The 20,870-nt window shown below is 60.8% G+C and overlaps 2 protein-coding genes across 3 annotated transcripts; one reads left to right on the plus strand and one right to left on the minus strand.

Moving 5' to 3' along the window:
- Window positions 1-2,738: 2,738 nt before the first annotated feature.
- Window positions 2,739-18,494, plus strand: GNG2 (G protein subunit gamma 2). Of its 2 annotated transcripts, XM_040557599.1 has the most exons (5): window positions 2,739-2,956; window positions 5,504-5,584; window positions 16,829-16,895; window positions 17,587-17,729; window positions 18,065-18,494. In XM_040557599.1, the coding sequence occupies exons 4-5, from the start codon at window positions 17,643-17,645 to the stop codon at window positions 18,191-18,193; spliced, it is 216 nt and encodes a 71-aa protein (XP_040413533.1). In that variant the 5' UTR covers window positions 2,739-2,956; window positions 5,504-5,584; window positions 16,829-16,895; window positions 17,587-17,642; the 3' UTR covers window positions 18,194-18,494. The 2 variants fall into 2 exon arrangements, with proteins under 2 accessions (XP_040413533.1, XP_040413532.1); XM_040557598.1 differs by lacking the exon at window positions 5,504-5,584 and having other exon boundaries at window positions 2,742-2,956.
- Window positions 2,978-16,824, minus strand: LOC121070436 (nascent polypeptide-associated complex subunit alpha, muscle-specific form-like). The gene is made up of 2 exons (XM_040557596.1): window positions 16,064-16,824; window positions 2,978-14,594 (listed from the first exon to the last, which is right to left on the minus strand). Exon 2 carries the CDS (start codon window positions 4,226-4,228, stop codon window positions 3,248-3,250), a length of 981 nt encoding a protein of 326 aa, XP_040413530.1. The 5' UTR covers window positions 4,229-14,594; window positions 16,064-16,824; the 3' UTR covers window positions 2,978-3,247.
- Window positions 18,495-20,870: the final 2,376 nt, after the last annotated feature.

The following is a 20,870-nucleotide window of genomic DNA, read 5'->3' on the forward strand; positions in this document are numbered from 1 at the left end:
ACGGCCGGGACAGCGGTGTGACAGCGTGGCCGTCCTCTGCTGTGGCACTGCCGGGACACCCCCGCCACCCCCTGCCCTGTGCTGCCCGCGCCCCAAATCCAGCGGCGTGAGTTGGCCGCTATTAGCACCCAAATCCCGATTTCCTGCAGAAGATGACAGTGACGATGACGGCGGTGATGAAGATGAGGTGCCCGTCGTCCCACGGGGACGCAGCATCGCTGGAATGCGTCTCCCAGCAGGTGCCACCACGCTGCGGCCAGGGATGTCACCACGTGCCGTGCCAACACTGGGGGCAGCGGGGTACTGCCACCCACCTGGAGCCTGGGCACCCCTGGGACCCACACGAGAGCCTGCCCCGGGACAGGGACAGGGACAGGGACGGGGACAGGGACGGGGACAGGGACAGGGACAGGGACAGGATGGGGCCAGGCAGTGCTCTGCGCCCCCAGCACGAGGACACCCCTGCCACCCCATCCCCGTGCCGGCACCCCTGGTGTCCGTGGCAGTGGGCTGCTGCGGTATGCGCTGCACCTTTTCCACGGGCTCCGAAAATAATTGTGTGTACCTGTGTAATTGTCCCCAGAAACAGCCCTTGGCCTCGGCGGGAATGTGCCCAGAGAAGGCGGCGGGTGGGCGCTGGTCGTTACAGGCTTTCCATGGCTACTTGCTGCCTGCTGCATTTCGGCGCAGCCTCGTGCAGGAGGGATGAACACGACGCAGTGCGCGACATTTTTGGAGGGGTCCGCGTTGTTTGCTGCTAAGTATAGCCTCCAGATTCCATCGCTGGCCTATAAAAACCTACGTTTTCCTAAAACCAGACGTCGAATCTTTTCTTCTTTTTTTTTTTTTTTTTTTTTTTTTTTTTTTTTTCGCAGCACAGCAGGCGGCAGCCCCACGGCTGGGGCACAGCCAGCCCTCCCCTCCACGCAGGCTGTGCCCAGCAAGCGCTTTTCCGCAATCCCCCGCCATCCGAAGGCATCTGGGGGCTTCGTCCCCATGGAGGGGGCTTCGTCCCCGTGGAGGGGGCTTTTATCCCCTTCATCTCCAGGGGAAGGGCTCTCCCAGCTCCCGTCCCTCGCTGGCCTCTTCTTTGGGCCGCCCTCGTGTCCCCGGTGCCGGCAGCTGCCCGCTTGACAGTTTCACAAGTTTTATCTTTCGCTGCGAGGTTGGAGTTCCGTCTCCAGTTGCTTCGCCTCCAGGCTTCGCATCTCCTGTCATCGTTGCTGGCAGCCCGAGAGGCGGGCGAGGCGCGAGCTGCAGCGCGGCGGCGTGCGAGTGGCACCCCGCTGGAAGGAGCCACCGCGGCTCCCGCACGTACCGCGCCAAAGCGAGCGGGGCGACGTGGCACTGGTTACAATTCAAAGGCAGCCACTGGGAAAAGGGGATTCAAGGGAGAAAAAAAATCCCGTCAAATACCAGGATGAGAAGCACTCAGCAGGTGAACCATTTTGATTAATACAGCCCGGTGCAAAATGCCCTGCAAGGAAGCAAGGCGGGGGTGTCGGGCGTTGCGAGTTTGCCGCTGTGCCGACCCCGGGGGCTTTCAGCTGCCCCCAGTGCCTGCACCCTCCCCGAGAGGCATTGCTGGGACCCCCCCCCTCGCACCCCAGCCTCCCCCCAGGCTGGCAGCGTGACCCACTGGAGGCAATCGCAGCGATTCCCCTGCCCCGGTGCCCGGTTGGGCAGGGGGCTGGCGCGCCCCGGGGACCCCCCCGAGCCGCCCCGTTCGGTTCCCGGCAGCATCCTGCGGCCCCCGCTCGGTGTGGGGTGGCAGCACTGGGTGTCCCCCGGGGGGGGGGGGGGGGGGGGGGCCAGATCCAGGCTTGCCGGGGTGATGGGCAATGGCTGAGCTTCTGCTGTGCCTGGCTTGCAGGGCAGCCTCGGAAATCAGTCATCGGCGTTGCTGTGGAAACGGGGGGAAAACCCATTTTCTCGCAGCCCCATCGCCTCCCTTGCAGGAAACGCGCTCGGAGCACGGGGAGGCCACGGCGCAGCCCACGGCCCCCGGGGGGGGGGGGAGGGGGGGGGGGGGACACGACACGATCCCGGACCCGCGGGTCCCATTGAGGGGTTTGGAAAGCCGCAGCACCCCAAAAGGCACCGGCCTCTGCCGGGGGTCCGCCAAGGGCATCCCCAAAATCAACCCAAGGCGCCCTGGGTGCCCGCCAGCTGCTAAAAATCCTAAAAATTCCTGATCTTCAAATCCGGGCGTTTGGGTTTAAGGAGCTTAAAAAGAAAATACAAAACGGGGAGCGTTGAGGGCCTGGGGGCGGGGGGTGGTTGGGGGGCAGAAGAGGGGATCTAGGCCTGGGGGGTTGGAGCTGCGAGGGGTGGGGGGGCAAGAGAGGGCAGGGGAGGGGGGTGCAGGGGGATGCGGTGCGTGCAGGGGTGCGATGGGTGCAGGAGATGACGGGGGTGCGCGATGGGGGTGAGGGGCGCGGGGTGGGCGTGCAGCGGGTGGGTTGTGGGGTCGGTGCGTGACACGCGTGGGGCGGGGGGGGGGTGAGTGTGGGGCAGGGCAGGGCAGGAGGGAGGGGAGGGGAGGGGAGGGGAGGGGGGGGCAGGCCGGGGCGCAGCGGGGTCTCGGAGAAAAGCGATCCGCAGCAAACGGGGGGTCGGGGGGGCGGGGAGGGGAGGGAGAGCAGCAGCAGCAGCAGCAGCAGCAGCAGCAGGAGGAGGAGGAGGAGGAGGAGGAGGAGGAGGAGGAGGAGGAGGAGGAAGTCGGGGCCGAGCCGCTTCCTGTAGGCAGAGGGATGAGCGCAGACAAAGCTGGGTGGGGACTCGCCGCTCCGGGCTGCCGCTGACCACCCCTCCTCCTGCCTCCCGCCCGCAGCCCCCCCTCCATCCCTCCATCCCTCCATCCCTCCATCCCTCCTTCCACCCCTCCTTCCATCCCTCCGTCCGTCCGTCTGTCCGCCGCCCCCCGGGGAGCCGGGGCAGCTCCGGCCGCCTGCAGGTACCGCCGGGGGCTGGGGGGGACACTGGGAGGCACTGGGAGGCACTGGGAGGCACTGGGAGCGGAGCCGCCGGGGCTTGCGGGCGCTGGGAGCGCCGGCACTGGGAGCACTGGGCGCACTGGGAGCTCTGGGGCTGGGCAGCCCCCCCGTGGGAGCCCCGCCCCTGGCCGGCTGCTTGCGGCGGGCCCCAAAGGGCTCCCCCCCAACCCTCTACACCCCAAAAAAGAAAAGGAGATGAGCCCACCCAAACCCCCCCGGGTGCCACCCCCGGGCAGGGCGGCGGCGCCCCATCACCCCGCCGTCACCCCATGGGGACCCAGTGTCACCCACCCCAGGGCCCCCGGCGGCGATGGCACCCGCCTGGTGACACTGGGAGGACTGGGGGGACTGGGGGCTGCGGGGAAGGTGCCTGGCACACGGCGCTCAGCCTCCCCAACAAAGCTCCGATTTACAGGGGCCGACCCTCGGTTAATCGACTGATTTGCCGTCACACGAAAGGCTTTTGCCGAGGATGAATGAGGAGCAGTGTTCTCTCCTTTTTTTCTTTTTTTCTTTTTTCCCCCCTCCCCTACAAAGGGCTTTCCCTGCCCCAAATCCCTGCCGGAACCTCTGGCTTGGGGACGGAGCTGCCCCCGGCCTGGCTCGGAGGGGAAAATTTTGGGGTGCACCATCCAGGCTTGCCATCCCTGTGCCGGCGGCCCTCCGGCTGGGGATTTCAATCGAAATCCTGCTTTTTCCCAGCTGCGGCCGTACGGCAGGCAGCAGCACGGCTTGTGCAGGGCGGCGGGACAAGTAACCGTGGCAGAACTCCCCCCCCCGGGGGTGGGCTGGGGGGGGGGGGGGGACCCCTTGGGGAGAGCCGCTCCAGGGGTCCCCTGTGCCAGCGGGAGGGGAACACAGCCCCAAACTTTGGTTTTCTTGCTGCCTCGTGGGAAAACGGATTTATATTTAGGCAAAAACTTGAATCTGGGCTCTCCCTCCTTCTTGCTAACGAGTCGCTGATAAAGTCGGGGCGTGCTGCCCCGGGGGGCAGCGACGTGGGCACGCAGGGCAGCGCTACCTCCCGCTGCCGTGCCCGTGCCGTGCGGGGCAGGGTGCTGCGGGTTCGCTCCCTCCTTCCTTCCCCATCGCTCCGGGCACGGGAGGGAAGGGCCGGGGTCGGGGCACACGCCCTGGCACCCGGCTGGGGCCAGGCATGGAGGCTTTTGCCTTATAACTGGATTTCCCTGAATGCAGCTGGAGCCTGCGATTTTAATCCTCTTTTCTGCCATATGGCCGCTGGCTGGATTGAAATATGACTCAATTAATTATTGCCAGGAAAGCCCCGGGGCCAAGCCTTTCTTTCTCCGGGAGGGTGCTCGGAGGTGCTCGGGGGCTTTTCTCACCCCGTGCCATGGGGTAGGGGGGCCGGGCTGCTCCCTTGGCACCATTCTTGGTGCTTTTTTCAGCTTTTTCAGCCCCGCCTTCGCTTGCCAGGGGCATGCTGCCACCTGTGACACGAGCGTGGCGGTCTCAGCACCATCTGGATGATGACCGGAGTCGGCCTCGCACCCAGCACAGTGACCCCAACGTGGGGGACCCACAGGTCCCCTGCCCCAAGCTGCGCTCCCTGCACGTGCCCTTCCTCTCCCCACAGCCCCGGGAGCCGCCGGCCTCGCTCCAGCAGCGCACGCACCGGAGGATGCTCTGGGATGGCGCTGGGATGCTCTGGGACAGCACTGGGGATGCTCTGGGATGTCACTGGGGGCGCCCTGGGATGTGCTGCCTTTTCTCCAAGCACCCACACGGCCCCAGAGGATGGCACTGGGCGCGCGCAGCGCTCAGCCACATCGGGGGCAGGTGGCGGCAGCGGGGCACGCAATGTGATTCCCGGCAGGTGGCGGGGCGTGTGCCACCAGAGAAGCCCTATTATAATTATTATTCTTATTATTTTTAATCCCCAAGACACACAGCTTTTTCACCACTCAGCACGGGAGCAGCCGTGAGCGTAGCACACAGGACGAAAACGCCAGCCTTGCGCGGCGAGGCGGTGCCTCTCCACCCAGCCCCGCGAGCGCGCCCGCTCGGCTTTGGCTGTTTTGGCCTCAAAACAGCGGCGGCCGAGGCACCACTTCTCCTTTTGAAAACCCGTGAGTCATGGGAGGAGGGAAGCAGCGCCGGCGCATGCAGTTTCCATAGCAATTGGGGCTGGCGAGCCAGCGCCGAGCCCTGCAGCCCCCAAAAACGCTGCCCGGGGGCTGCGGGGCGGCCGTGCCGCCTGGTCCCGCACCGGCTCCAGGGGGATTGGGATTGTCCCGCTCATGCCGTGTCGTCTGCTGGTGTGGTGGGGCCCTCCTGCCAACCCATAACCTCTTTTGGGTCGGGGATGAGGGGATCGCCCTGGGAAAAGCATCATTTTTGGCACGAGTTGTGTCGGTGCTCAGCGTGACTTCTCCGGGTGTTCCGGTCCTTAGTTGTGCCCGGGGCCGTGTGCGCTCACAGCATGCCAAAGTGGGAGAAACAACCAAAGGGACCAGGGTGCATTTTTAATTTTTCTTGCTTTTCAGACTCCTTCCTTGCTGTTTCTCCCTCTCTGGCTTCTCGCTCAGCCACTCCGTGCGGTCGCAGCGGGTGCTGGGAGCAAGGAGGTGAGGAAAGGCGGGGGGGGATGCCGCATCCCACGATGGGGTCCAGGCCTGGGTGTGGGGTGCAGCACATGGTGCTGTGCCGGGAAGGGCACTTTTGGCTTGTCCTTGCCCAGGCTGACTGCCTGGCCACTTCCAGTGGGGGGGGGTCACACCTTCCACGTGCATTTTTTTTGTTTCTGTGTGCAACGTGTGTGGTTGAAACACCCCCAGAACAGGTCCTTCACGGTGCAGGAGCAGCCCCGCATCCCAAACGGATCGGGAGAAGGGAAAGCGGGGGCTCTGCTTCTGCTGGGGATGGCGGGATGGCTGCGGGGGGGGGGGTGGGGGGATGCACAGGCTGCGTCTCCGGGCTGGATGAGCGAGGTTTGCTGCACGCACTTGGCACGAGCAAGTTGGCTCTCGCCCCACTTAGAGGCAGGTCTGGGGAGAAGGATGGGCTCCAGCTGCTGTGGCTGGTGGGAGGACAGGGACTTGGCTCGGTGGAGAGGTGAGGTTGGCTCCAAAACTTCAGGGCTGGGCGGGCAGAGCCCACGGGCAGGATGTGGGAAGCAGCCCCGTGGGGTCTGCAGGGGTTTGGGGCTGTGGCTGGTGGGAGTTGTTCTTGGCCCTGACCCGCTCCCGGCCGCTTCTTCGTGCATGTGCGTCCTCGTGTGAGCCACGAGGAGGCTGAAGTCTGGCATAACGCATCTCCTCCATTTCACGTAGGCAAAACCAAGTTTTCACACACTCAGTGGGGGAAAAAAATAAAGAAGTCTCTGAAATGGCATTGCACCAAACCTTAAAAACTTCCCACCTTGCCATTTGCTTGCAGCTGGTACCATCCTTGACAATTCCTGGGCAGCAGCTGTACCCAGACCAGCTCATCGTACCAAACAGTTTTCACCTTATCTCATCTTCCACTTGCTTTTCACACAGTACTTTTCTTCCCCTGTTGCCTCTTGTCATCTTTGTAGCTCAGTCTAATTGGAGAAGGTCAGGGTGCTCCTGGGTTGTGGTCGGTGGGTATCGGCGCTGGTCTCCAGCAGTGGTGATGCTCCTGTGTAGCCCAAAAAGCTGGCTGAGATGCAGGGACGGGAAACCAGAGAAGTTTGCATTTAAATGAGAGCAGCTCAGGGACACTCATCCAGGTGCGTTGGCTTCTCCGCCGGGTGGAAGGAGACCTCTGGCTTCACCAAGCTCATGAAGAAGTGGCTGGGCTCGTCCTTGTGCTGGAGCTTGAGAGCATTGCTCGGGGTCACAGACCTGGCAGCAGCGTGCGCCCTCCTGGCCCTTCCCTGAGCTCGTGGTGAGCTGCGGGTTTGCAGGTGGTGGCGGTGCCTTTGGGATTTCGTCCCTTTGGGCACAGCACCGTGAAATCCCCTTCTCTGCTGTGGTGGAGGACCAGCAGCACATCATGGTGGCGCTGATGCCAATCTGGGCATGTTCTCCCCACGTGCTGGGGACAGGAGCAGGCACCGTGGTACCCGGCGGGCTGCGGAGCAGGAGCGTGTCGGATGAGCTCCTGGGGCTGAGCCGCAGTCTGGGTTTAGCAGGTTGATCGCCCTGCCCTCACTTGCTCTCCTGACAGCTATTAGAAGGAAAGTTTGCTCGGTGGCTCCCGTAACGCTCCCTACGAGCAGCTCTTCTCGCTGGGCAGCTGGGTTTGTAGGACAGGCTGACTCGGGCGTGAAAAAGCAGCATTGCCCAAGCCTTGGAGCTCATTGCAGATCCCGAGCAATCAGTGCTCCTTCCTAGATGGCATGCAGTCCCAGCAGAGGGGAACAAACCCAGCACAGCACAGGATATTCCTGCTGCAGCTCCCGGGAGCCCCCGCTGTGCTGCTGCTTTACCAGCATCCCTCCTGCTGCAGCATCCTCCCTTTCGGGGCTGCTAAAACCCATCCCTGTGGCTCAGCTGCCTCGGCCAGAGCTGTTCCTTGGCTTCACGGGGACGTTGGTGCCATGAACACCTCTGCAAGCAGACACAGACAGGCTCATGACACACTTGTGACAGCTGGCACATTGGGGAACACAGGAGTGGGGCCAGATCCTGCAGCTGGATCGGTCTCCGTGGCCAAGAGGATTGTCCCACCACACAGCCACAGGGACCTGAGGCCAGGCAGGGCGTCCACAGCAGTTTTGGGGAATTTCTGGTCATTCTGGGTGGCCCTGGGGTGGGTGCCCTCATCCCCAGGGCAGGGCAGGCTCAGGGTGCATCCCTGTGCTCTGGAGCTGGCTGGCTGCGTGGTGGGGCTGCTGCCATGCCAGCGCTCTTCCCTAGGCCAGGATGGTGTTACCGGCTCTGTAGCTCCAAGATTTATGGCTTTTGGGGAAGGCTAAGTTTCCCCAGGGGCTGCTTTGCATGGATGGAGCCCAGAGGTGCACTCTGCTTCCAAACCCTCCCGCTGCAGCCTGTCTTGGGCAAGGGTCATCTTGTGGGGACACCAACACGTTGGTCTGAATCTCCTGAGGACCAAAGCAATGGGAGATACTCTCAGCATTTGGTTTTTGATGTTGTGGCACAGCGATGGTACCTGCCAGAGGGGTGCCTCTGAGCGGTGTGGGGAGCCCTGAAGCTGTGCCTGGGTGCCCCAGGAGCTGCACAAAGCCCGTCCGTCACCCCCAAGTTGACCAGGCCCCATCGCTGGCTGCTTGGTAGTAAACTCGTGACACTTCCTGCTCTTCCCTCTTGTCTGACAAAACCTCCAAGAAATTTCTCTCTATCGGGGCCGTGGCTGCCCTCAGGAGGTGTCTGAGGCCCTCATGGCGAGGCTGCGACGGGCCCAGCCCCGCTCACAGCTCTACAGGGCCTTGACGGGACGTGTGCTCCCTCTGGGGTCCCAGCGGGCATCCCAAAACCACCCCACCATCATGTTTGTGTAGGGGAGGCTTCCCAGCCCGTGCATGGTTGGGTTTTGGCTCCCTGGGCTGCTCCGCTGGCACGTCTGGGCTGCCAGGAGCACACACGGCGCCGCTCGATCTCACTCGTGTTATGGTTCTTTTCGCCCCCTCTGCCTGCATCAGCTCTCGAATTTGACCCGTTTTGGCAGGAGCCGGATGGGGAGCATGGGGAGACGGCTCCCCCCGTGCCAGCTGGGATGAACAAAGGGCTGGCTGATGTTGCAGATGGAGCCCAGGCCGGAGGGTGAATAATGCCGATGGCCTGTGCTGTGAGGCTGTATGGTTTGGGGTTTTTTGGCTGGGATGCATTAGCCCCAGGAGCTGGTGGCCACGGGGAGAGCTGCCCACGGGTCTGTTCTGTCCCCCCTTCACTTTCCTGTTGCTCAGGACACTTCAGGATTTTTCCAGTGAGCAAACAGGGATTTGGCAATGAACCACCATGCTCCTTGCCTCATTAGGATGGAGGGGGCACCTGGAGGTGCTCGGTCCCACCTCTGGGCATCGTATGGGTCCTTGTGGGCCCAGGAGCTCATCAGCGGCCACTTGCCCCTAAAAGCACATGGTGACCTGGTCAGGTCTCCTCCACACAGCTCCACATGCCTGCCTGGGGTCTTCTACCCCCTCAGAGGGTCTCCAGGGGTTTGGGGGCCTTTAGGGTGGATCATCAGCTATCCACAACCTGTAAAGCTACTCAGAGCTCTTCTCATCAGTCCCCGCGACTGGGTCTGCTGCTCCTCTCATGCCAGGATGTGCCAACACAGGGGTCTTCTGCCTTGGGTGGGAACACTTCGAATGTTGACAGGGACGAGTCCGTGGCCTGGTCTCACCGCCGTGGGACCTGTGCCCCAGCCCACCCCAAGGCCAGCCTTTCGGAAAGGTTTCAGGCTCCATTATTCAAGTCATGCTGACCTGATTGCGCTTCATCCCTTGTATTTTTAATACTGTGGAGCCGTGATGGTGTTTGTGCGGTGCTCACAGCGCTGCTGCCATCAAAATACGTTGCATTATTTATCAGCTGATTTAATATAATTGCTGCTCAGCCTGACGTCCCCGCCTGGGGGCCGTATTCATGTCCGGTGCTTCCTGGCTGATGCCTGCGGGGGGGACGCTGCCGCCCCCGACTCCTCCCTCCGTGCTGGGCCAGGCAGGAATAAAAAGATGATAATACAGCAACCCAGGCTTTTAGGGGGGCATTGACAGCAAATAAGGGACACACCGATGGTTTTCAAGCCTAAATCTGAGCCCTGTACTAATGTTTCCATTAATGGATGTCAAACTTAGGCTGGCTTGGAGTCGATGCTACTCCTCCATCCTACCTGTAACTGAATCCTGGCCCCAAAGGAGCAGCTGCCCTCGTGGATTTCCACACTCTGGGCTGGAGGAGCACAGAAAAGGGTAGCGCAGAGGGGTGCTGAGGGCCCAGCAGGCAGGGAAAGGTTTTTGTGCTCAGGCAGCTGAAGCACGGCATTGCGGGTGGCTTGGCAGGATTAAAGGGTGGGGATGGGCATAGGGAGGGGTAAATGAAGCACATAGAGTCCGTGGCAGAGCCAGGATGCATGCTACGGCCTTGGGTCCCATCCTGCCTCGTATCCCTGGTGTGGCTTCACCCCCGTGACAAAGGGATGGATGGATGGGAGGGGGAGCAGGTGCAGGAAATGCCACCTTGCACTGCTTTATCCTGGCTTTGGCACACATGTTTTTTTGGCTTTGCACGTTTCCTTTACGTTTTTGCAAGGCTTCATGTCTCAAACGTAAAAACACCACCCCGGGGAGGGAGCTCTCGGCTCCCTCTGCGTAAACCAGTGTTTGTTAGGCGTGTGTCACCCCCAGCATGGCAGGAACATTGCATGGCTGGCGTTACACGCGGTGCCATCGGCTCAGCAGGAAGCGTGGCAGGGATGTGGCACCGCCAGCTCAGGGGTTCCAGTAGCTCGTTGTAAATAACAGTGTGAGAAAAACTGACTTTTGGCAAAGGGAAAAAAATGCTCCGTGTGCATTTCACGGGGAAAACAGGCTGGTGAGGGATGTCGGGCTCTGTGGGAAAACCAAGGTGCTGTATCTGGAGCTCAGTACGAGAGGAGGCGAGGACCAGGGACCCAGGTGTGCTCCCCACCGCTGTCATTAATTTCTGCTTTCTGCTTCTGGGCGAGATGCTCAGGGTTACAGCGAAAAGGGCACAGCAGCGAGCGGCAGAGGGGGAATTTAGCGGAGGCAATGTGGGTCAGCTCGGCACACGAGGACGGAGCGCCAGCAGCCTACTTCTGGCTCGCCTGCCCCTGCTAACCCGGTTTGCGGGGCCGCTCACTCGCCTGCGGATAGTAACTCGGCTCACCACATACTATTTAGCACACTAAATTACTTTTCAACTTACTATTAAAATTATATAAAAGCACGGGGATCTATTTTTCCTTTTTTTTTTTTTTCTCTCCCCTTGGAAACCTGCTAAAATCACCCACATTTACTGGTGATCCTCCTCCTGCTTGGGATCCGGCCGTCAGAGAGCTCTCTGCTTGTTTAGCAGGTGTCTTATTGATGCTGTAGCAAAACCTGTGCAGGTTATTCGTAGCCACAAGGCGTAGGAGTTTACTCCACAACCCCTGCACAAAGTGCAACAAATCTCAGGAAGCAGTTACAAAGCTCTCCGTCTCCATGCGGTGCGTGAGTAGCAGCTCTCAAAGGCACCTACTCTGGATGTATATTAAAAAAAAAACAGAGGCGGAAGGAAAGGAAAAAAAAAAAGAGAAAAGGAAGAAGAAAAAAACAGCTTCCAGCCTCCTGCTTTGACGGCTGCAGAGCAGGGATGGGGGAGAGAAGCGGTGCTCAGCAGCACCGGAGCTCTGCTCCACCCCAGCGGATAGGCTGTGACCTGTTTGATGTATTTGAAGCTGGAAATAGATCCTTATGAGTAATGTGGTTCAGGTGCTTATCACTAATTAATTAATTCTTTTGTACTGTAGATGCCTAATTAAAGCAGTCTAAGGTAATTCCCATGGGGTCTTGAGCTAATGGGGTGGTTAAGGGGGTTGTTTCTGTGCTGATGTAACTTGTTGGGCAATTCCCCGTGGCCGGAGAGGTTTATTAGGCTTCGTGTGACTGTTACTTAAAATAAAATTCCAATAAGGGTTTGGTTCGGGTGAAATCATCAGAGATGGCAGTGGGGCTCCCAGAGCGCGGCTGGAGGCTTCACCTCCGGCGGTACGGGAGCGAAAGGTGCCGTGGGGCTCTTGCGCTGTGAGCAAAGGTTGTGGGTCTAGGCTTTAACTGGGCCAAACTGGTGGCTTCCCAGCTTCCCTGTCCCCATCCCCACTAAGTGGCCATGGCTTTGAACGAAGGGCCACCTCCAGCAAGGCTCAGCGGGGGTTTGTCCCTTCGGGAGTGGTGGCGGCACAGCCAAATGCCAAAATCCCTTTGCAAATAGCTCTGAGCAGAGCGCCTCTGCAAACCCCTGCCCCTTCCCTTGATCCCAAACCTCACGCGGCGCCTCCTCTTGGGGTCTTTATCTCAGTGCTGGAAAAACTTAGGAGCAGGATGCTAGGGGCTGAAACCCTGGAATGGGTCAGCTCGTTAACATGAGGTAATAGCCCTGGGCTGCTTCCCTTAACGAAGGGTCAGTGGTCAGCGGGGGGCCCCTCACTTCCTCTGTGGCTTCAGCCACCCTCGGCCACTGCTCTTCTCCCGGACAAGGGGCAGGGAGCTGCGATTTCTGAGCAAGGTGAGTTCATTTTGAAGTCAACGTGAGGTATTTTGGTGAAGGAATCAAGAAGTGAATGAACCGAGAGCTCAGCACGGTGATACCTCTAACTGAAGGGTGATTTGGGTTTCGAATGGTCTCACCATGGCAGAAAGGAGCTATTTGGGGTTTTCTGCTCTCTTCTGTTCCCAAGCAAGGCTCTTGTGTTTTTGGCCTAGCACGGGCAGAGCCATGGTGCTGTGAGCGGCCCTGACCTTGTGTTGGGGCCACGGTCAGGCTGCGGAGGTTTTTAGGGAGTTTCCGGAGCTGTGTGTTCTCCTCTTGGGCGAGCCGCATAAAAATAAAACGCAAGCAACCGAAAATATTGATTGATTGATTGATTCTGAAATCCCCGTGGGATAAAGGCCAAGTGGTGCTTGCACGGGGGAGGCAGCTCTGGCCTTTATCAGCAGGCTTTCGCTGCGAGCCTGGGGACCAGCGGTCCCACTGCTCCGGTCCCACATGCTGAAGCCCCAGTGAGGACTGAATGGGATGGCCCAGGTGCAGAAGTTGTGCTGAGCCCCTGGGTGCTGGGCATGGTGTGACAGGGCGCGTGCCCTTTGCCGTCCCTTCGGCACCTCGCAGCGGAGCGCGGCAGCGTCCCGACGACATCATCCCCTTCCTTCTCCTCCCCGTGGGGCCGTGTCTGCCCCTCCTGGTGCACTTTGTCCTCCCAGCACCTCATTTTTGCAGACTGCTGGTCCTTCTGGAGCCTCGTGCCGGCCCCCGTGGCGGAGGAGAACGGGTCGGTGCTCCCTCCTCGCGGTGCCACCACCCAGCATCGGGTGCGCACCCAGCTCTCGTGGCAGGAGGGACAGGGCAGGTGTCCCCGGCCCTGCCGTCAGGCGCCCGCTCCCTCACCCAAATCATATTAGAGAAAAGAACCGAACGACTGAAAGGAAGTTGAGGTTGCTTTCTGTTTGCCTTCTCTTTTGAACCGTTAGGGCACGTGTGGGAAAACAAAAACCCGAGGTTCTCACTTGGGCGTGACGCCCGCGGGGACTTCTTGGGGCACGAGGGGAACCCTGCGGCAGGGCCCCGAAATGCCTGGCGCTGGGTCTGCCCCTTCCCACATCCAGAGCCGTGGCTGCAGCACCCAAACACGCTGCTTTGGAGGCTTTCGTGGTGTCAGTGGTGGGATCCTGCGCCGTTGACTCCGTCTCTAAGTGAGGTTTTGGCTTTGGCTGTGGCCGGGGATGGACGGAGGGGGCAGACAGAGCTCAGCCCCCTAGGATCCAGGGCCAGCGATGAGCCCCCAGTTCCTCATGCTGGTTTTGGAGGCGAAGCAGCCTCCAGATCTTCCCCGGTGTGCCTCACCCATGTGCTGTGCACCACCTGGGTGCCCAGGACCCCGGTGCGGCCTTTGGGGTGCGATACGGGGCAGCGCCGAGACTCCCACTAGGGAACAAAACACCACCACCGGGGCCGATCCGGCCGCTCATCGCTGCCGGGTGGGATCATTAGCTGGTGTGCTAACGAAGCAGTTTCCATGGAAACAGGCTCGGTTTCGGCTCAGGCGCCTTGCAATTTATTTATTTATTTCATTTGCTGGCGCGCCTCCGACCCGCGGGCTGCTTTTCAGCAGATTGGGCGCCGCGGGAGGCGTCGGCAGGAAAACCCGCATTGGAGAAGGGGAATAAATCCTGGATGGGATGGGGGGGCTGTGGCCACAGGTGCTGGTGAGGGGTGTGAGAGGAGCTTAGGAGCTCCGAGCTGGCTCGTTATCCCCGTGCCAAATGAAACGAGGGGCCACGAGCACTTTGGGCATGCCGGGGCTCCTTTCCCAGCCCCGTCTGCTGCTCAGCTCAGCGAGGCTGCCCCAGCTTCCACCCCCTGGAAACATGTTTTTTGCTATTTTCTTTCCGTCTGTAGTATTTTTTTTGGCTTTATCTGTATATTTAGTCGTTATTTTTCAAGCGAGCAGCCTATCTTCAGAGACGGCTCTTAGCACAAGCACCAGGATGGCTTAAAAACGCATCCACTCCACCGGGTGGTGCCGATGGGCTCTGTTATCCCCCTACATCAGTTTTGGGGTGGGATGTGCAGGCGATGCCTGCCCAGCAGGAACCACTCCGAGCCCTTTTCCCCCAAATCCTGGCTGTCCCCAGTGGGGTTTGCCCGCTGTGCAGCTCACGGGGCGGACGTTTTTTCAGGTACACGCCCAGGCTGGGAGGATCCTGCTCGCACATCGAAAACGTGCTGGGTGGGGGATGCCAGGGCTGGCGAGCTGCTTTTGGTCCTCGAGGTGGAAGAAGCACGAGGGTTTGCTCGAGCAGATGTCAGAGCTTTCGGTTTCCTTCCCGCAGAGCCACACAGCCCGGCAGCTGCTTTTCCTTTCGGTTCTCCAGGAGCGGTAGCGGGGAGAGCAATTTTCTTCAAATCAGGCAAAAACCACCCGGAACTTGGAAGAAGAAAATAAATCTGGAGAATGAGAGGGTCAGAGAGGATGTGATCCGTGGGTTTTAAACCCGGGGGGCCTGTGATGGGGTGGGCAAAGGCTGCAGGCAGCCCCAGGTGCCGCGGGGAGCAGGAGCTGCTCCAGGCTCTGCAGCGTTGCGCTCGCCGCCTCCTGCACCTTCAGGCACCCAGGAACGTGCCTTGGCATCCCAAGCTGGCTTAATGCTGCTTTTTAGTAGTAACAGACCTAACCCAGAGCAAAATGTGCCCCGAGGTACACCTTTCTGGGACAAAAGCTGCCAGTTTAAGGTGTTTGGGTTAAATACCCAGCATTAGAGTGATGGTTTTTCAACATTGAGGAGAACGCCGTTCTCCAGCCACACGCAACCAGAGATTAAGCCCAGCTGGCAGGGGAAGAGGGAGGCTCAGGATCTGTGTTTGTGGGGCTGGAAACGGGGGGATGGAGCCCATGCAAGGTGCGAACCAACTCACAGCTTTGGGGTTTGCTGTCATGGGGAAAAGCTGGAGCTTTTGGCAAAGCCGGCCCGAGCAAACAGCCACAAATGCTGTTTTGGCACCCTAAAAGCAGCCTCACTCGCCATTTTCAAAGCTGAGTCAAGGCAAATCCCCCCCGGATCCCAGTTTTGGTGCCCCTTTTGGCTGGTGAAAGAAAAAATGTTCAAGCATGTCGGTCCCTCTTCCTCAGACAGAGACCGCTGGGAAATTAGGAGGGGTTTTGGAGCACAGGCACCAGCTAGCAAAACTCAGCAGCGATATTTCTGAATCCAGACATCCACCGCAAGGGCTTCCGTGTCCTCTTACAGGAGCTCAGCCTGTTGCCACGTGCAGTGAATGGCCCGCAACCCCTCTGCGCGGTGGACAAGCACCACAAAAGCCTCCTGAGAGCCTGAGCTGTAATTATAGCACGGAGCCCCAAAGAGACGATCTCCGTGTACCGTACGCGATAAGCATCATTAGCATGAAAATAAAATAACATCCCCGCTCCTTAACCTGTGGCCTCCAAGGCAGGAATCCTATTACCCAGGCACACGCACCGCTGAGCTGCTGGAAGAGGACGTGTCCCTGTCCCCGTGGTGGTGCCGTGGAGCCCCTGGCTCTCTGGGGACCTTTGGCACAGGGCGCAGCGTGTCCCCGTGTCCCCTGCTGCAAGGGGGGGCTCAGGAAACGTCGCAAAGCGCGGTGATTTTTAACTGTATGGAAGGGCTTGTTCATGGGGTGGGCTTGGATCGTCTCGTAACTGCCTGCCTGCTCCTTTTGGGGCTCCCTTACCCACCTACGTCCCCGTACCGAGCCGCTCCTAGGGCCGCCGTTGCTCTGTGGCAACTCCCAAATTCCCATAAGAACGTTTCCTAGCAAGAGCCATCCTCAAATATTTGGGCATTTTTCATCGAACCGGAGGATTTATCCACCAGCTGGGGTGGTTCATATTCGCCTGATGCTGTCGGCACCTACCCGCTATCCGTGCACGGAGCTTTGGGGTTTGCTCCCGGCGCCTCCGTGCTGGAGGTACGATGGGCGTCCTCACTTTGGGGTAGAAAATAACGCTTGTGTGGCCGTGCTGTTTTAAGTCTGGGCTGTTGGGGGTGGGTTTCCAGTGGGGGATGTCCACGAGCTGTTTTTTTTGTTGAAGGAAGCACGCCCAGTGGCTCGCAGCGTGGACACGCTGGCTCCAAAAATATTGTCGTTCCCACACTGTGCGGAGGGGCCGAGTGCTCCCGGGGTGTGTGGCCGGATCCTGGCCGGGTGCTGAGCAGCACCGAGCCCTGGCAATGCCCCAGCATCTCCGTGCATGGCCAGGGCACATCCCCTGCTCGTCCCAGCCGGGTCTCCGTCCTCTCCTGCCTGGCCGCTGGCACTTTGGGGCTGTCTTCTCCTCGGAGCGGGAGCCCCCCCGGAGGCTGGGGATGCTCGAGGCGGGGGACGATGGGGGAGGATTTCTGCTGATTTCGCTGGGAAACAGCCACGGGACCGCTTGCCAGGAGCCCTCAGATATTTGCCCGCTGACTCGAAACCTCTTCCTGTGCCGAGAGCCTCGCGGCGTGCAAACAAACAGCGTCACTGTGGTCTGTCCCCCCCCAGGGGACCTGGGGGGAGCGGAAGGAAGCCCCCAGCCTGCCCGGGGGCCATAAATACCCCTATCGCTGCACTGCCTGGCATCGCATCCATCTCATCAGCCTTCCCCCCCGCCCCCTTCTCTGTTTCCCCCTTTATTTCAAGGTGTCGGACGCCCGAGAGGAGCAGCCGTTCCCCTAGGGACACCCGTCACCGGCGAGCCCTGCCTCTGGTAAAAGCAATCGCTGCCGGGCCCCCCCCGGGGGGCGAGGGGCTGCCTGAGGGGGGCTGGATGGGCAGGACGGGCTGGGTGCTGCGTTATGGGGTTGTGCTGGGGAGCTGGGTGCTGTTGTACGGTAAGGGGAAGCAGCCGTGCCGGAGCCCACGTCGCCGTGCCGAGCATCCCCTGCCCGCCCGGGGTGGGAATCTCCAGCAGCAGGGAGCTCCCATGTCCTGTTTGGCATCCCAATGCTCGGGCTGGCAGCAGGGATGCAGCAAGGCAGGCCCAGGACGGCCACCCCACAACGTCCCCAGCTGCCCCGAAAGCCGCCAGCCCCGGGGGATGCGCAGGGACGGCAGCAGGAGGACACAGGCAGCTGGTGTGCGCGCCCCTGAGCTCGCTGCCTGGTTTCCTTCTGCCTCGTTGCCACCGCAGCCTTTCCTATAGCACCAAACCCCAAAACACAGCGTGGCTGGGGTCCTGCTGGTTGCAGGCCGTGCTCCCAGCATCCCATAAACCCAGCTAATAGGGAATCCCTGCTCCGGCAGCGATACCCGTGAAGGCTGGTGTCTCTCTGCCCTTGTTAAACACACGGTTAAATGCTGGTCTGCATCTCCCATCCTCCCACAAGCGTTCTCGCGGCCCTGCTCTATCACCTCCCCGCACCCAAGGCAGCCCCAGCGAATCACTTTTGGGGTTTCAGGGCCGCGAGCAGCTCTGCGCCGAGCCCCCGCTTCCCCCCGTGCGCCCGGCGTGCCGATGGCCAGCAACAACACCGCTAGCATAGCGCAGGCACGCAAGCTGGTGGAGCAGCTGAAGATGGAGGCCAACATCGACAGGATAAAGGTAACGCCGCCCGGGGACTGGCACCCCAACCAGTGGGATGCTGCGCGGAGGCACCGCGCGCGGTGGGAGGTGGTGGCCACGGGGGCGTCCATCCCGCTGGTCCTGGCGGCCGTGGGAGACGCTCGCCCAGGGGAATTGCCCCGCTGGCCATGTCTGCTCTGCCCCGGCGTGATCGCCGTGCCACGGCACACGAAAACTCTTTGGCTACTGCCTTCCAGGGTGCTGCAAGCCCAGGGCGGGGGCAGCGGCAGGACGTGCTGCCCCAGGGGGGATATGTGGCGTCCCCAGGGGGGGGATGTCCCCACGCAGCCCGTCCCCAGCTCCTTCTCTTCCAGGTGTCGAAGGCGGCAGCAGACCTGATGGCGTACTGCGAAGCCCACGCCAAGGAGGACCCCCTATTGACCCCCGTCCCGGCCTCAGAAAACCCCTTTAGAGAGAAGAAGTTCTTCTGCGTGATCCTGTAAACCCTCAAGGAGCCTGACCGGCACTCGGGCCACCCTGAACACTGACGTAGAGTTTTTAGGAACGGGGGACGACCTGCTAGTCCACAGAATTTAAACAAAAATAAGTAAAAATACACGGCCTGGAAGCTACAGGGATGTGCATGTTTAAAGAACCCGGCCGCCCTTGGGGGAATAAGGTGATCCGCATTGCGAGGCAAAAGATCTGAAGTCTGTAGAGTTGCCTAGAAAGAAAAAAAAAAAAAAAAAAAAATTGGAAAAAAAAAATATTAATGTAAAGAATAAATCCGTGTCACTTTTCTGCTCACCAAATTGTTTGGTTGTTCCATACCTAAAGCACCGGCGCGGTGCTGAGCAAAGCAACCGCTAAGGATGCGCATAAGCCCCTCCCGGAATGGTGTTGTTGGTTCCCTCCCAAATCGGATTTTCTGTTTACGTTGCCGGATAGATAGCGACAGGCTAGCTGGCTGTGATGTTGCTCGATGTTGGGTCTCGTGCTTTCCCCTTCCCCGCGCTCGGGCAGGACGGCGGCGGCCCCGCTCCCCCCCATTCCCCCCGCCGGAACCGCTGCGCCCCCCGCGCTGCGTCTGCTAGCTTCGCCCCCCCCCCCCCCGCGCGTGGTCGTGTTGTGCTTGGTGCTCCCCGCTCCTGCGACGGCTTTCTGTAATAGTGCATGGGACTTATCTCCGGGCTTTCTTTTCTAATAATTTGACGCCACGTGCTGGGGGGAGGCGCTGCAGGCCGAGGCGATGCCCGAGGCGATGCCCGAGGCGATGCCCGAGGCAAAGCCGACTCCTGCGGCACCTCCCCGGACAGAGGATGGCCTCCAAAATCAGCTCTGGCCACTTCTTCCCGGGCCCGTCCCCTCCTCCCACACCTCTGTGCCTCTCCTCTGCCCCTCGCTCGCTCCCCGCCCGGCCCTTTCGGCTTCCCCGCTGCGGCTGCTCCTGCCCCTTCCCGTCCCCCCCCCCCCCCCCGTCACGACGGGGGGTGATTTTGGGGGGGTGCAGGATGACCCCGGAGCATCCCCGTCCCGCAGGTGCCTGATGCCCCGTTTATACGCAGCCTGCACCCCGGAGGAGGGCTTGCTGCCAGGTCTGCAGGGAGGCGGCACCCCCCGTCAGCATTTTGGGGGAAAACCGCCTTCTTTTGGGGCTCGGTGCCGGGGGGGGGGGGTGCTTGCGAGGACGTGGCATGCCAGAAGCCTTTCCATCCCGTTGCTGAACACCTCCCGGGATGCTGACGGGCAAGGGGACGGCGGCTCTGCTCACCTCGACCCCCGTTAGCTCTCGGGGTCTGCACCCAAAATTAGCTGGGCACCACCGAGGGTGCGCTGGGGACCACGGTAACCCCGCTGATAACCCAGATCTGAACCAGCTATCGGCTGACAAATAGATATTCAGGAGGGCGATGGCCTTTAGGTACCTTTCTGCGAGCCTTTCTAGCCCGAAACAAGTGCATTTTGGTTTTTCTACCTTTTCATACTCTTTTTCTAGCCTTCCACATCGAAGACCCCTTATCTGGAGCTGGGGCCACCGGCGTCCCGCGGTGGCTCCGTGTCCCCCGTCCCCTGCTCCGCGTCCCGGGGCGGCGAGCTCGTGGTGTTACGGGGAAAACGTGTAAATCCCCCCTGCCCTGCCTTGTCTTTCCCTTTCGTGCTGCCTTTCCGCCCCGGCCGGCCCTTCCCGAGTGCTGTCGTGGTTTGTAATAATTTATTATATATATATATATATATTTTTTTTTTTTAAACGGGCGCGCGTCTTTTACAACCGGAATTCTTACACGACCAAAAGGCCTAAAAGCTGCACCAGGAGCCCGGAGTGGGGGGGGTCGGGAGGCAGCCGAAAGCACCCACGGGGGGTGCTGCGCGTGTTGCTGGTCCGTGTTTCCCCTTCCCAGCGGCGCTGCCGTCGGGGTCCTGCAGGAATCTTGAACCCCCCCCCCCAAGTCTTGGAGTCACCCCAAGGAGCCCCCCCCCAAAAAACCCCTCGGTCACCTCTCCCGGCCAGCAGGGACATCAACCTCTGCCCCGGGCTGGGAAGGGAAAATCTGCGGGGGGTGCCCAGGTATGGGGCTTTTTTTTTTTGGGGGGGGGGGGGTGGGATTTGGGGTCCGGCCGTGGGCTGTAACGGAAAGGCGGCGCGGGGAGGCCGGCGTCGTGGTGTAGCGCATCCCCATCCCTCGTGGTCTGTGTGCTCGGTGGAAATAAAACTCGGGATTTGTTTCAAGCCTCTGGTGCCGGTGTTGTGTGGGATCGGGTAAAGGGGGGGGCTGCGGGATGGATCCTGCTCCGGGTCCTGGTGCGGTGGGAGGCGGGGGGGGGGGGGGGGACGACAAGAGCAGAGCAGGGGGGGTAAAGCACAGCAAAGCAAGGCGAAGCATCGCCCCCTTGCACCCACCTCCCTTCCGCAGTGCCCCGGCCACTGACCCACCCACTGAATTTGCACCCTGTTTTTGTAGGGTTTGAAGGGCAGCAATTTGCCGGCCGCCTTTTCGGGGCTGTTTCCCTCGGGTGGCCCCGCTGCCGGGGGATGGCGGCCCCGAGGCTTTGCACGGCGGCCCGTCACTGCTCGGTGGGCGTCACGGCCCTCCGCACCGCTAATTGCCTTCGTTAGTTCGGTGGGTGGGGGAGAGCAGGCGGGCACGGGCAGGGCTGGTGCCCACGGGTGCCGGGGGCGTT

The sequence above is a fragment of the Cygnus olor genome, chromosome 5 (assembly GCF_009769625.2).
Source record: "Cygnus olor isolate bCygOlo1 chromosome 5, bCygOlo1.pri.v2, whole genome shotgun sequence".
NCBI classification, from domain to species: domain Eukaryota; kingdom Metazoa; phylum Chordata; class Aves; order Anseriformes; family Anatidae; genus Cygnus; species Cygnus olor.

Coding starts and splice junctions, on each gene's coding strand:
- LOC121070436 (XM_040557596.1), bottom strand. CDS start 4,228: ATGGCAGAAAAGAGGATTAAAATCGCAGGCTCCAGCTGCATTCAGGGA.
- GNG2 (XM_040557599.1), top strand. CDS start 17,643: ATGGCCAGCAACAACACCGCTAGCATAGCGCAGGCACGCAAGCTGGTG. Junction 17,730..18,064: donor CCAACATCGACAGGATAAAG/GTAACGCCGCCC, acceptor CTTCTCTTCCAG/GTGTCGAAGGCGGCAGCAGA.